The sequence below is a fragment of the Berghia stephanieae genome, chromosome 6, assembly GCF_034508935.2.
Source record: "Berghia stephanieae isolate SIO BIC M18660-M18661 chromosome 6, UCSD_Bste_1.3, whole genome shotgun sequence".
Lineage (NCBI taxonomy): Eukaryota > Metazoa > Mollusca > Gastropoda > Nudibranchia > Aeolidiidae > Berghia > Berghia stephanieae.
The window spans coordinates 31,103,697-31,115,788 of NC_088365.1; the positions used below are offsets into that span (position 1 = coordinate 31,103,697).

Genomic DNA, 12,092 nt, shown 5'->3' on the forward strand with positions numbered 1-12,092 from the left:
CAATATTTAATTTAATTTATTCCTCCGGCACGCCATATCGACCATACATCCATTTCGTACAGAAGGTACCGATTTACTCGCCTATCCTGCTTCTTTGGTTTGTGATTGTATTTTTGACAGGGATATTTTTTTTCTGTAAATCTTCTGCCTGTTTGTTCTTGGTTATTTATAATTTAGCTTATGATATCTTTAGGTTATGATTTTGATTTACATTTGTACTATTTTTGTTAGATTGCTTGTTTTTTTGTTTCAGCGGTCTCTCATATAACCTCAATTGTGTTGGAAGAGACCTAAAGCAACAAACAAACAAACAAAAAAGGTACCGATCGCTGTTTGGAGTCTTTTTGTATTAAAGCTCTTTACAATACCCGTCATTGCTTATAAGATAAGAATACATTCACACCTGAGTCAAGTGTCTTACACACGGACTTAACGTCTGGATCACAATTTTCAACAATCACTGTCACTCATCCGGCCATTGACAAGGCTTGATTTTCTGACAAGAGACACCGTACCACTGAGCGACCGAACAAATAATCACCATCTGCGCCATCGTCATCATCATCATCATTATCATCATCCTCATCACAGCCGTAACAGCCAGCAAAACCACAATCATCATCTTCGGGTCCGGTCTATCCGTGTTGGGGGTGGGGGTGGAACCTGCTAAAGTATTTCATTTTTTAAACAGAAACACGATAATCATCATCATCATCATCATCGTCATCCATTGTCGTCGGCATCGTTATCATCGTGTCCGGGCAATCCGTGTGTGTCTGGGTGTGGAACCTGCTAAATATTATTATTATCTACCTACCTAATAAAAACACACCATTCTTGTTCATTTATTTTTTAAATAATGAAATGAAAGGCACGACCTTTCCCGCACACACAAGAGGCGATGACGACCAGTGACAAATTATGGGAGGTGGGGGCGGCCGACAACTTTTGGCGCGACATAAATATGAAATGTTGAGGTGACAGCGGGATGATGGTGGTGGGAGGGGGGGGGGGGGGGTCTCAACCCTTCACCATCGACAACTGTTTGATGGTGTGTGTGTGTGTGTGTGTGTGTGTGTGTGTGTGTGTGTGTGTGTGTGTGTGTGTGTATGTGTGTGTGATGCGACGAACGATCATAATCAAGGCTGCCAGACAGCCAGATTTCTTCTTGCCCAAGTTGTCAAATAGACCCCAAATAGCCAAACACCACAAGCATTCTGACTCCCTTGAAAAACTCATTGGTTTTGATTAACAAAACAATCGACTACAGTTGGATAAACTTATCTTTTCATTTTTTTTAAATAAAAGATTTTTTTTAAAAATGAATAATAATAGAAAAGCGTTTCTTAGTAACCAATTTTGAACTTGGCCATCTGGCAGCCCCTATCATAACCAGCTGCAGTCAAGCCAGCCACAGACATAAGAGAGGGAGGGGTATGTGAAGTTTCCTGTGGCAAAACGAGTTGCTCGTGTTTTTTTTTTCAAACGAATCACTGCTTGATGACGTCACTGACTCGAAACCCGCCCGAAACCCGCTCGATTTTAGATGACTCGATCGAAAACCCGCTCGATTTGATAGTTTCAAACTCGACCCAGCACTAAAAGCAAGAGATTGAAAGATGGACGCCCGTCAGTTGTCAGATGGATAGATATAAACTAGAAAAAACAATATAGTTTAATAGAATCGACTAATTTAAATCTGCATTGAGTAAAAAGCTATAAAAGTATTAGATATCAACAATAAAATGAAATATAAACATGGTAAAAATCATAATAAACAAATAATAATAAAATATTGAATTATTTTTATTTTGCTAATCTTTTGATAAAATAAAGACTCAATCTGGTAGTTAAAATATTATCGATACAACCCGATCATGTCGATCCCGAAACAAATTGAAATGAAGAAACGTTATTTAACTCTAAATTGACGTACATGCATGTAACTCATGTAAGATATTATAATTAATTTCAAATCAATCGTCAACATTTTTGTTGGTCACATTTAAATTATTTGCTGTGCTCTCTTGATTAATGTGAGAATGATGATACTTATCATGATTATTTCATTTATCGATATTCTACTCCAACTTTTTTTTTTTTTGGGTAAACCCGAAAACTCCCTTGAGAGAGAATTCGAAAGTTGAATTCAGAAAACTTCCAGTGATCTCATATCCATAAAATGAAAGTTGACAAAAGGGGCTTTAAGTTAAGAAATATTGATTGAACACATAATGTACGCGTTTGGACAGGTAATAATTTTTGTCAAATGGTTTAATGCTTTTACCTTTAGCTCCAATGAGTGTGTGAATGCCAGGACTTCCTTAGTTTCACAGTCACAGCACTGAACTGTACTGGCACTTCGATCTACCTACCTATACTACTGGCACTTCGATCTACCTACCTATCTAGATTTAGAATAATATTTCTCTCTCTCTCTCTCTCTCTCTCTCCCTCTCTCTCTCTCTCTCTCTCTCTCTCTCTCTCTCTCTCTCTCCCCCCCCCCCCCCCCCCACTGATTTTAGTGAAATAATACGTTACAATGAGAAAGTTTAGGTGCATAATAATGGACTTTGAAAACAAAGAATAAATGGCTGATCTTCAGTGCCCGTGTCTTACAATTGGTTAAAGGCTGTGGTTATTCACAGACCCTTATGCTAATAATCACAGGCCATTAGATACATTTTCTACAAAATGCCAAGCAAGGCATGGATAAAAGCCAAATGATCTAGAGAAAAGTGTCACTGGTAATTTGTATACAAAATCATAAAAAAGATTAAGTAAATTTTCATCACAAGAAGAAAATAAACAAAGGACAGATGACAAATCCAATTGTGTCATGATGCCAAACAGCTTGAATAAAATAGTTTTAGGAATTTGGAACTGAAAACATCAATCTGTCAGTTTTGCCTCTATTTTCAAACGGCAAGGAAATCGTTAATCTGTCTTTATCTAACTATAGTCCACTCACTGTAAAAATAAAAAAAAGCCTACTATCCTTCAATTTTATTGGTCCTCTTTTGTTCATTCTAACCATTATATTAGGGAATTAGGGAGCAATAGTGTGATGTCAAAATACTGGTTCCAATCTCCTCAGAAGTGTTAAACCACTCATCCAGAGGAATTGATATATACATTGTGCAACTGATCTTCTGGTTTTTAAGAGTGATGGGATGGCATCTTATTTTCTAGCCTAAATAATTGCTGGCCATCGATACAGATCATCCATCCTCATTCTCTTATACCCTGTAATCATAAGAATCTGCCTATTCATCCTGCTACTAAAATAGGTATGCCACTTTATGATTCAATATGTAACCTATTCATTGTTTATGCATTGTACAGAAGACTGGTTACACACTTCCAATGAGGTTTGAACCAGAAGGAAGGAAGGTGTGATGTCAAGACTTCTGCTTCCCATTGATGGTAGTTGGGGGTTGAACTTTTTTCCTTTTTTTTTAGGCATTGAAATAATTAGCATAGTGATCTGGCTATCAATCGTTAAACTTTGTTGCTTCTTTTCATTACCTCCCATATTAAATTTGATTTATTATTACACTTGCGAAAAAAAAACCCACAAAAATCTAGATCTAATCACCTATTTGAATAAGATATTTACATATATTATTATTTAAAAATCATTTTCAATCACAGTCAGAGTTTGACCCCGATGAGCAGACAGCCATCCATAATGCCTTGAGACAAAGACTAGGTCCAGAATTCATCAGTCAGAGAGTAGGGGCAGCTGGATTGAAGGTATGCATTGTACTGTATCATTTTAACAAAATAATGCTCAATGAAGGCTTTGAATGGATATTCTCAACTTTGCCCTTTGATGTGGGTTGTGGGGGGGGGGGGGGAAGGGGTGGAGGTGGTCACTCTTGCATTCTTTCCCCCCCCCCCCCCCCCCCCCCAACCCCTTCTCTATCTGCAGTCTTCTTCCAATTAGCTTTTTTTTAATTTCTAAGATGACGTTTTGTCTTTGGTCTGCCTAGAATTTTGAGTGTTTTCTGATTTTTTAACTTGTTCTTTGTGTTCTCATTAACAACAGCTGGCTTACATAGAGGGCTGGAAACTCATTAACATTGCAAATGAACTTTTTGGGTTCACTGGATGGTCCCACTCTGTCAGCAACCAGACTGTTGGTAAGATATGGTATCTTCAATACATTTATATATTTTAAAGTGTTCAATAGTGCTCTTAACACTTTTAGGTCATTTAAGAGCCAGCTGTTTTATATCAAATATGCATATTGTCACAATTTCACCATGCTCAATGCACTTCCCATGACTTACATGACTTTCGTCCTTAACCCCAGGAGCATAAGCCATCAATGATGCTTCGCCATTTGACTCTTCCTTGGGCTGTCTTCTCCACCTGATTCCATGTGTAACCACCTCTCCTTGCTTCCCCCACCATGCTTCTTCACCAACTATTTCTTGGCCTCCCTGGTCTTCTTCCTCCTTGGGAATTCCATGTCAGAGCCTGTCTTGTGGTGTTGTGGACAGGTTTTCTAAGTGTATGGCCTATCCATCCACTCTTTCTCTTTCTGATTTGCATATTTATAGGTTGTTGGTTGGCAGCTTCCCAAAGATATTCATTTCCGATTTTATCCATCCACCTGATGCACTTCCCATGGCTTCATTTATTATGTCAGTAGGCCCTGTTTCATAGAGTATGTCACCTGCTCAACGTCCTTTTAATTCTAGCTTTCTTACAACATCCATTTTTGCCTTTACCAAGTGTTCATTTGTGCTCATTATCACCTGAGTGGGGCAATATTATGTTAAGTGCCTTACCAACACTGGAGCCAGAGTTTGCATTTATAGTCAACCCATCCAGCCACTGACAATGCTTAATGTTGCTCATCTGTGATGTGAAATGAGATACCCACTTGATGCATCATGTTCAGCTTGTCCAACGATGCCCTTAAGTTAGTTAATTGGTTAAGAAACAATGTCGGTTATACCAAAGTTATATAAAAATCACTATATCGAAAATTTCTAAACTTGCATCTTGTTTTTAGTAGTGTGGAGTGTGACTAGTGTAAGAAGTTGCCCCATCTTGTTGAAAAACAATTGACTAAGCGGGGTGGAGTTTGGGATATTTTTTTTTCTAGCAATGTTACATAACTTTCAATACAATGCAGAAATCATATTTGATTTATTTCTAAAGATTAATGGCTTCCAATGAGTCCTGATTTGAATCCAATGGGCCACAGCATTTTGTCAATGATGTCCAAAACAGTTTATAAGAGTAGAACACCGTTTTACACAGAAGCAGAATTAAAAGATTTGACTTAAAATACATGAGATTGAATCTCTTTTCAAGACATTAGAAAATCAAATACATCACAGGGGAAAAAGGCGACGCATAGTTATAAAGCAAAATGGGAGTTCAAGAGATGACATCCAAATTACGTCCCAAATCTTTGATATGGCAAATATGCAGTGCATTTCTTAAAACAATCATAGAGTTGACATTTTTCAACAGATTTTAATGAAAAATTACGTACATAAATTTCAATAAATGGGTTTGATTGTGGTAAAATTTCAGACTTGCATCATTTATATTATGTCGACTACAAACTTCTAACTGTTTTCATTTTTTTTCTTGCACCTGATATATATGCAGTCATTGTTTTCGTTTTAACAGTACATCATCACCTCAACATCTCGTTGATGAATGAATTTTATTTTTCTTCTCCCAGATTTTGTGGATCACATAAATGGAAAATATTATGTTGGTGTTTCTGCTACTGTGAGAGTTATGTTGAAGGTTTGTTTTTTAAAAAAATGTTTCTTTTCATCAATACAAGATAGGGTAAAGGATGATATGAAAGAACTGGGCCTGGAGGAAGATGATGTTATGAACTGAGATGCATGGAGATGTGGCATTCATTATGGCAACCCTACAAAATGCAGGATAAGCTGAAAGAAGAAGATTCATCAACACAAGATAGAAAAGTAGTTATTTCTGCAGAAAATTGTGTTGAAATATCAGTTTTTTATTATCTGTCTATGTAAAATCCATTTCACTATATAAAGTGCAGTTTTCTCCATAGCAAACAATTTCAACAAGGCTTCATTTAGTTCAAATCATACTTTTTCCATTATCAATCCATGATGCATTTTCATAAAGAGAGTTATGATTATGATGTATCCTAGTCTTCTAATTGAAGTCTGGATCACATTTTGCCCTGCTCTTGTGATGAAAATGATAATTAAATTTGAGAATAAAATATAAAATAAAATTCCCTTTATTCATCTCCAAGGGGAAATTTGTCTTTAGGGTTTATCCCAAGGGAAGACTGGAATAACCCAGGCGTCAGTTGATTTATATTGAAATAAATGTAATTTTTTGCTAATTTTGTAGCAGATGGGTATTTATTTGGCAAGTCCATGATTTCCGTTCTCTCTTATCAGAGTGGCGTGTATCATGAAGACGTTGGTTATGGAGTAAGTGAAGGAATGAGATCAAAGGCACTGTCACTTGAAAAGGCAAGAAAAGAGGCAGCCACTGATGGATTGAAAAGGGCTCTCAAGTAAGAGTTAATTTACTACAGTATTATTGTTTGTTGTGTGGCTATATGGTCTAGTGGTATGACACTCGCTTTCGGATCGGAAGGTCCTGGGTTTGAGCCTCGCGCTCAGTGGATAGTTGAGTCCTTGGAAAAGGCTCTTTACTCACATTCTCTCACTGTACTGGGGTGTAAAATGAATACCTGGCCATTAACAGCGTTGTCTTTGTCCGAAAAATTATAATATCGCCTAACACAGGCGTTATGTCCTGTCCTACATGTTAAATGTTGCTGTTGACCAGGGACCCCTTGTAAAGCGCTTTGAGCACACTTAGTGGATATTGAGCTATATAAATCTCAATTTTAAGCTCAATTTTAACATGAGCATACTGACTCTTGTCACTTGACATTTATTTCAGGTAAATGCGTGCTCTGGATAAATTTTTCACATTTCGTTTCATTTGACACACATATATCACAGCCTCATATGTTCCACTGTATTGGGTAATGAATGAATTATGCATAGTTATCTCGTCATAACAATAATTCATTTATCTTTTTTATTTCTGTTTTTTTTTGCAGGAGTTTTGGTAACAGCCTGGGAAATTGCTTATCAGATAAGGATTACCTGAAATGTATCAACAAGGCTCCTGAACAGGTTATTCTGCTGTTATTCAAAGTCAGATTTCTAATTACATAATGAAATTTCTGTAGATTTAAGTCAAGGGAGATTTCTGCAGTGCTATGATAAAAAAATAAATACCCTCTCTTGTATCACATTTACTAATAGCGTTGTGCCCAATCCTGAATTAAAAAAAAAAATCAGCTTTGGGTGCAAATTTTAAATGGAGTTTTGGAATTTAACAGGAAACTTCTAATGGATTGAACATTTGTAACAAAACAAACTTAACATTCTAGAAGATAATCAAGAACATTGTAGCGTGGCAAACTGGGATTCATGTACCAGGTGTTCCAGGTTTGATGTCACACTAACAAAATGTATTTTTTTTTCAAAAACTGGAACACATGCAAACTGATGCCTTTCTCACAAAGTGGAGAATTTTTTGCAAAATATTTTCAAAATCACTTGATATATTATCTTTATTTTATATAAGAATGCAATTTAGTTGATTTGAATTTATGTGACAATTCATGTATTATATTACTTTGTTTTTAAGAAATCAGATCAGATAATGAAATAAGAGTCGTTCCCCCCCACCCCCCCAACCGAAATATCGACACATTTAGTTTTGAAAGTTCACTTTGCTGGGTTGAGAAATAAATAAGCCTTCCCTACCAATGTTTGAATGCTTTTTTTTCAGCTGTCCACTAATAATCGACACATTTAGTTTTGAAAGTTCACTTTGCTGGGTTGAGAAATAAATAAGCCTTCCCCTTATTTCGTGTTCTCTTTGCTGGTGTTTGAAATTAGATATGTTTCCTTTACTCCAGCCCTCTCCTGCATACAATTTAGAAGACATGAAGAGAGCTACAGAGGACACACATGTCTTCAAAGCACGTCTTGCCTCTTCCAGGAAGAGAGGAAGTTGTGGGATAAGTAGTGGGATTGATATTACCTGTGATTCAGGAATGAAAGGTGACTGCTTTATTAGTTTTAAATTGATATATTTAGTTAAGCTAGAATTGCTCAAATACATATTGATTTCTGCAAAAAAAATTTCTGAGGCATTTCAAATATGCATTTAATTTCTGGCTCACAGTTGTGATGACTAAAGAGAGAATTTTAAAGATATTTCTGAGCAATTCTGGAACACCAAGTGAAGTTGATAAAGCAATATGAAAATGATTTGAAAACGTTTTGGCTCACATAATATACATTGAGCGTGTTCTATAAGCCTAACACTATAGTAGTGAAAACGTGGCAGACATGAAATTGGGCAATTTTTCAGATTTATCACAGTCCACATAGTAATCAGGGAGACTTGTTTGATGTCTAATTTGGGTTACTTCAGCAGCCACTTGACTGCTAATTTGATCTAACGATGAGAGACAAAATCTAACTGCATAAAACAATTAACGAATATGCCACTCATAACAGTTGCATAAATAAGCAATGGATTAGGAATGATTTGTCTAGCCATTCATCTCATTGAACAAACAACCTATCACTCATTATCCATCGCACCATTGGTTAGTTGACCTATGACCATGTGTGTAACGATGGCAGTCGATAACACTGCAAGGAATACAGGTAAATTCTATTTTTCACATCTCTGTGATGACTATGACACACGGTTTGACAACACACCTGATTGGCAGTCACGATAGACACTAACTGGGGATACAGGTAAACTCTATTATTAACACCTCTGTGATGAACGGTACAACCATACATCCAGTTGACCGTCCCGTTAGACTAATTTGCATTTATGAACCATTGTTTTAAATTGGAGACAATGAAAAAGTTCTTTTATAGGGACAGCCATTGTCAAATTTCGTCCCCATTAAGCGGCAGGCCGTCCCAATTAAGCGGCTGGGAATTGGAAAGGGTATGACTTTTTATATAGAAAAAATTCCGTTCCCAAGGAATCGTCCCATTAAAGCAGCTGTCCCAATTTAGCGGCATCCCCAATACCGGCTTGGACTGTATATCATTTAATCATTATAATTAATTTGCACAATTAGAAAAGACTATTTTGTTTTATTGAAAATGTGCTGATGATTTGGGTTTCTTGCAACTTTTAGTAAACAATGATGCGTTTTTAGATAAACTGAACCTAAATGAAATGATACATATTCATGATTAATGACTTTCATTGTTGATTCATACAAGTCTATTCTTTACTGTACCCTTTGATTGATTTTTTTTCAGCGGCGCCTGAAACAGAAATGAAGACAACACCTAACTTAAACAGAACTGTGAACACAACATATCATCAAAAGAATCTAAAGGATAATATTGACTCTGTCCAAACAAGGTCTGCAAAAATTAAAACGGAAAATAGCCCTGCTACTGCTATTGCTTCCTCGATGACTAAACCAATATCATCAACAGCACTTTCTTCGCCCACAGCCTCTACCTCCACATCATCATCATCCTCTTCAAACAACAGCAGCAGTTTGACAAAACCATCGTCATCCTCTACAGGTGATAGCTCTCATTTCACTAGAAGAAATAGTGCTCCAATTTCTATACCAGTCAAGTTGGATTCTCTTACTAACACATCTGGTGTTAGCAACAATGGGTGAGTTAAACAAAGAAGTTCATTTTTTAAAAATGTCTTTTTCTTTATTATTTTAGAGGCTGGACCAGCTTACTGACTTGAACCTGTGACTGGCAAGATATAAGCTCAGGATGTTTCACTGGCTTATTTGTGTTGCAGAGAATCAAATATCTGTTGTTCATTAACCCATCTAATCAAATGTACGCAATAGGTAATGATAATCAGAGGCTTTGACAAAACAGAATGAATCACAAGTCTGTTTTATTCCATTGCCATCATGATTTTTTGTTGTTTTTGTTTTGTATTTTTAGCCAATACTACCAATGTTTGAATGCTTTTTTTTTCAGCTGTCCGCTAATAATCAAGTTTGATTTGTATAATTCAGGTGCCTGTTGACCTGAGATACCTGTTTAATTCATTTCTTAAAGACAAAAATTAATCCCTCAAGTTATCATTGGACAAAGTTTTGTCCCTCCTCTTGTCTATCATTCGTGTCATGTCTTTGGGTGAGACTTTTCATGAATTACCCTTTTGGTTCAGGTTGAATCATCATCATCCATCGTGACTTGTGCTCTTGAGCACGTTGCTGGTCAACTGTCTCCACGAATCACGATCCTCTGCAGTGCGCATGAAATCTGTGTTGCTTTTTAAGTCACATTTGGCCATTCTTAGGTTATTTAGATAAGTCATTCTTTGTCTTCCTCTAGCTCTCTTTCCTTCGATCATCCCAGATGTGACCAACTTTTCTATTCCGTCTCTTCTCCACACATGTCCCAGAAACCGTAACTGCCTCTTTCTTATGTTATCGATCAGTATTCTTCCCTTTCTCACATTCTCCAACACTTCCTTGTTCGTACACCTGTCTGTCCATGATACCCTCAACATTCTTCTATATACCCACATCTCAAATGCCTCTAGCCTCCTCGTACATTCTTTGTCAAGCGTCCACGTTTCACAACCGTATAAAAGGGTACTTATGACATATGTTTCTACTACTTTCATTCTGGTCTTCAACTTTAGGTTATTGTTTGACACAACTGGTCACATTTTATGGAACACGTTTTTTGCTATTGCTATTCTTTATTTTATATCCTCTATGTCATGTGCGTCATGGGTGATGATAGTGCCTAAATATTTAAATTTCTTTACTTGTTTCATCGTCTCTCCTTTGCTTGACAAGTGGAAGGTCTTGTTGTTGTCAATCTTTAAGACCACCATGCATTCGGTTTTCTTAATATTTAGTTTCAAGCCCATCTCTTCACTTTTGCACACCACTATATCTAAAATTTTCTGCACGTGTTCTGGAGAGTAGGCCATCAGAGTACCATTGTCTGCATATCTTATGCTATTTATATTCTGCCCTCCAACGACGATGCCTTTCATATCTTCAATTTCTTTGAATATTATTTCACTATATATGTTAAACAGGTGATAAGACGCAACCTTTTCTTACTCCCTTCTCGATGTTAAAGAAGTCAGATGTTTCATTATCCAGTTTGACACACGCTGTTTGATTCCAATATAAGTTTTTCACAAGTCGAAGGTCCTTACTGTCTATACCGATCAGGTTGAATAGGTGCTCGATATTGTAGGAGTGTTAAGACAAAACGTGTGCCTAGCGGGTAACTTGCACTTTATGAATCAAAATACGGTTCTATGTGATGTTTTGCCTGAATATATGAAACATTGTTGAGTGTATTTACCATGTTATAATCATAAAAACAAACTCTATAGATAGGCATGATAATTTGTTTTCTTTTATGAGTTTAGACCAACCAAGGACCCAGATCAGGCCAGGAGGGAGAGGTTGTTAAAAGTGGAGCAGAGGAAAAAAGCATTTCAGGCAAGCATGGCATATAAACAAGGTTTGCATTTTATAGGCATTTTGGAAATTAAGTTATTTGTCATTCTGTATTTTAAAGAGTTTTTTTTAATTTTTCATGATGCAGTGGTGATTAAAAGATTAGACATAAAATAGGGTCAATGATTTGAGTAAAATCACTTTTCCATGGTCTAGTTAGAATCTCTAATGATATGGTACAAACAATAGAAATAATATTTGTGTTTTTGAATTTGTTTTTTGTTTGTTTGTTTAACTTGTGTAATATGTACTTTGTCATTATAGAAAAATTAACAAGATATTATAAGTAACTATTCATTTCTATTGAAATTTGTGGTTCTTACCTTCTAACCTGAGTGAACTTTGCTTGATTCTCTGTGTGCTCTAATCTCGAATTTTATATTAACCTCAATCAATATCAAAATTCTTATTTTAGTCCTTAAAAATATACTTTTGTTGTTATTCTGTTATATCCTGTAGCTGATCTAAATAATTTGACAAAGTTATATTCGGTGATTAGTAGGTTAAAATATCTACCAATTGAGAT

At 36.2% G+C, this 12,092-nt stretch overlaps 1 protein-coding gene across 1 annotated transcript in view; it reads left to right on the forward strand.

The window, feature by feature from the left end:
* The first annotated feature begins 2,126 nt into the window (after window positions 1–2,126).
* LOC144974849 (uncharacterized) overlaps window positions 2,127–12,092 on the forward strand; it is a 15,101-nt gene continuing 5,135 nt past the window's right edge. The window contains exons 1-9 of the mRNA XM_078918209.1: window positions 2,127–2,252; window positions 3,655–3,756; window positions 4,052–4,145; window positions 5,711–5,778; window positions 6,426–6,544; window positions 7,103–7,178; window positions 7,973–8,117; window positions 9,354–9,726; window positions 11,476–11,570. Of these exons, the coding sequence (XP_078774335.1) occupies window positions 2,235–2,252; window positions 3,655–3,756; window positions 4,052–4,145; window positions 5,711–5,778; window positions 6,426–6,544; window positions 7,103–7,178; window positions 7,973–8,117; window positions 9,354–9,726; window positions 11,476–11,570 (1,090 nt within the window). The 5' untranslated portion in view covers window positions 2,127–2,234. The remainder of the gene's footprint in view (window positions 2,253–3,654; window positions 3,757–4,051; window positions 4,146–5,710; window positions 5,779–6,425; window positions 6,545–7,102; window positions 7,179–7,972; window positions 8,118–9,353; window positions 9,727–11,475; window positions 11,571–12,092) is intronic.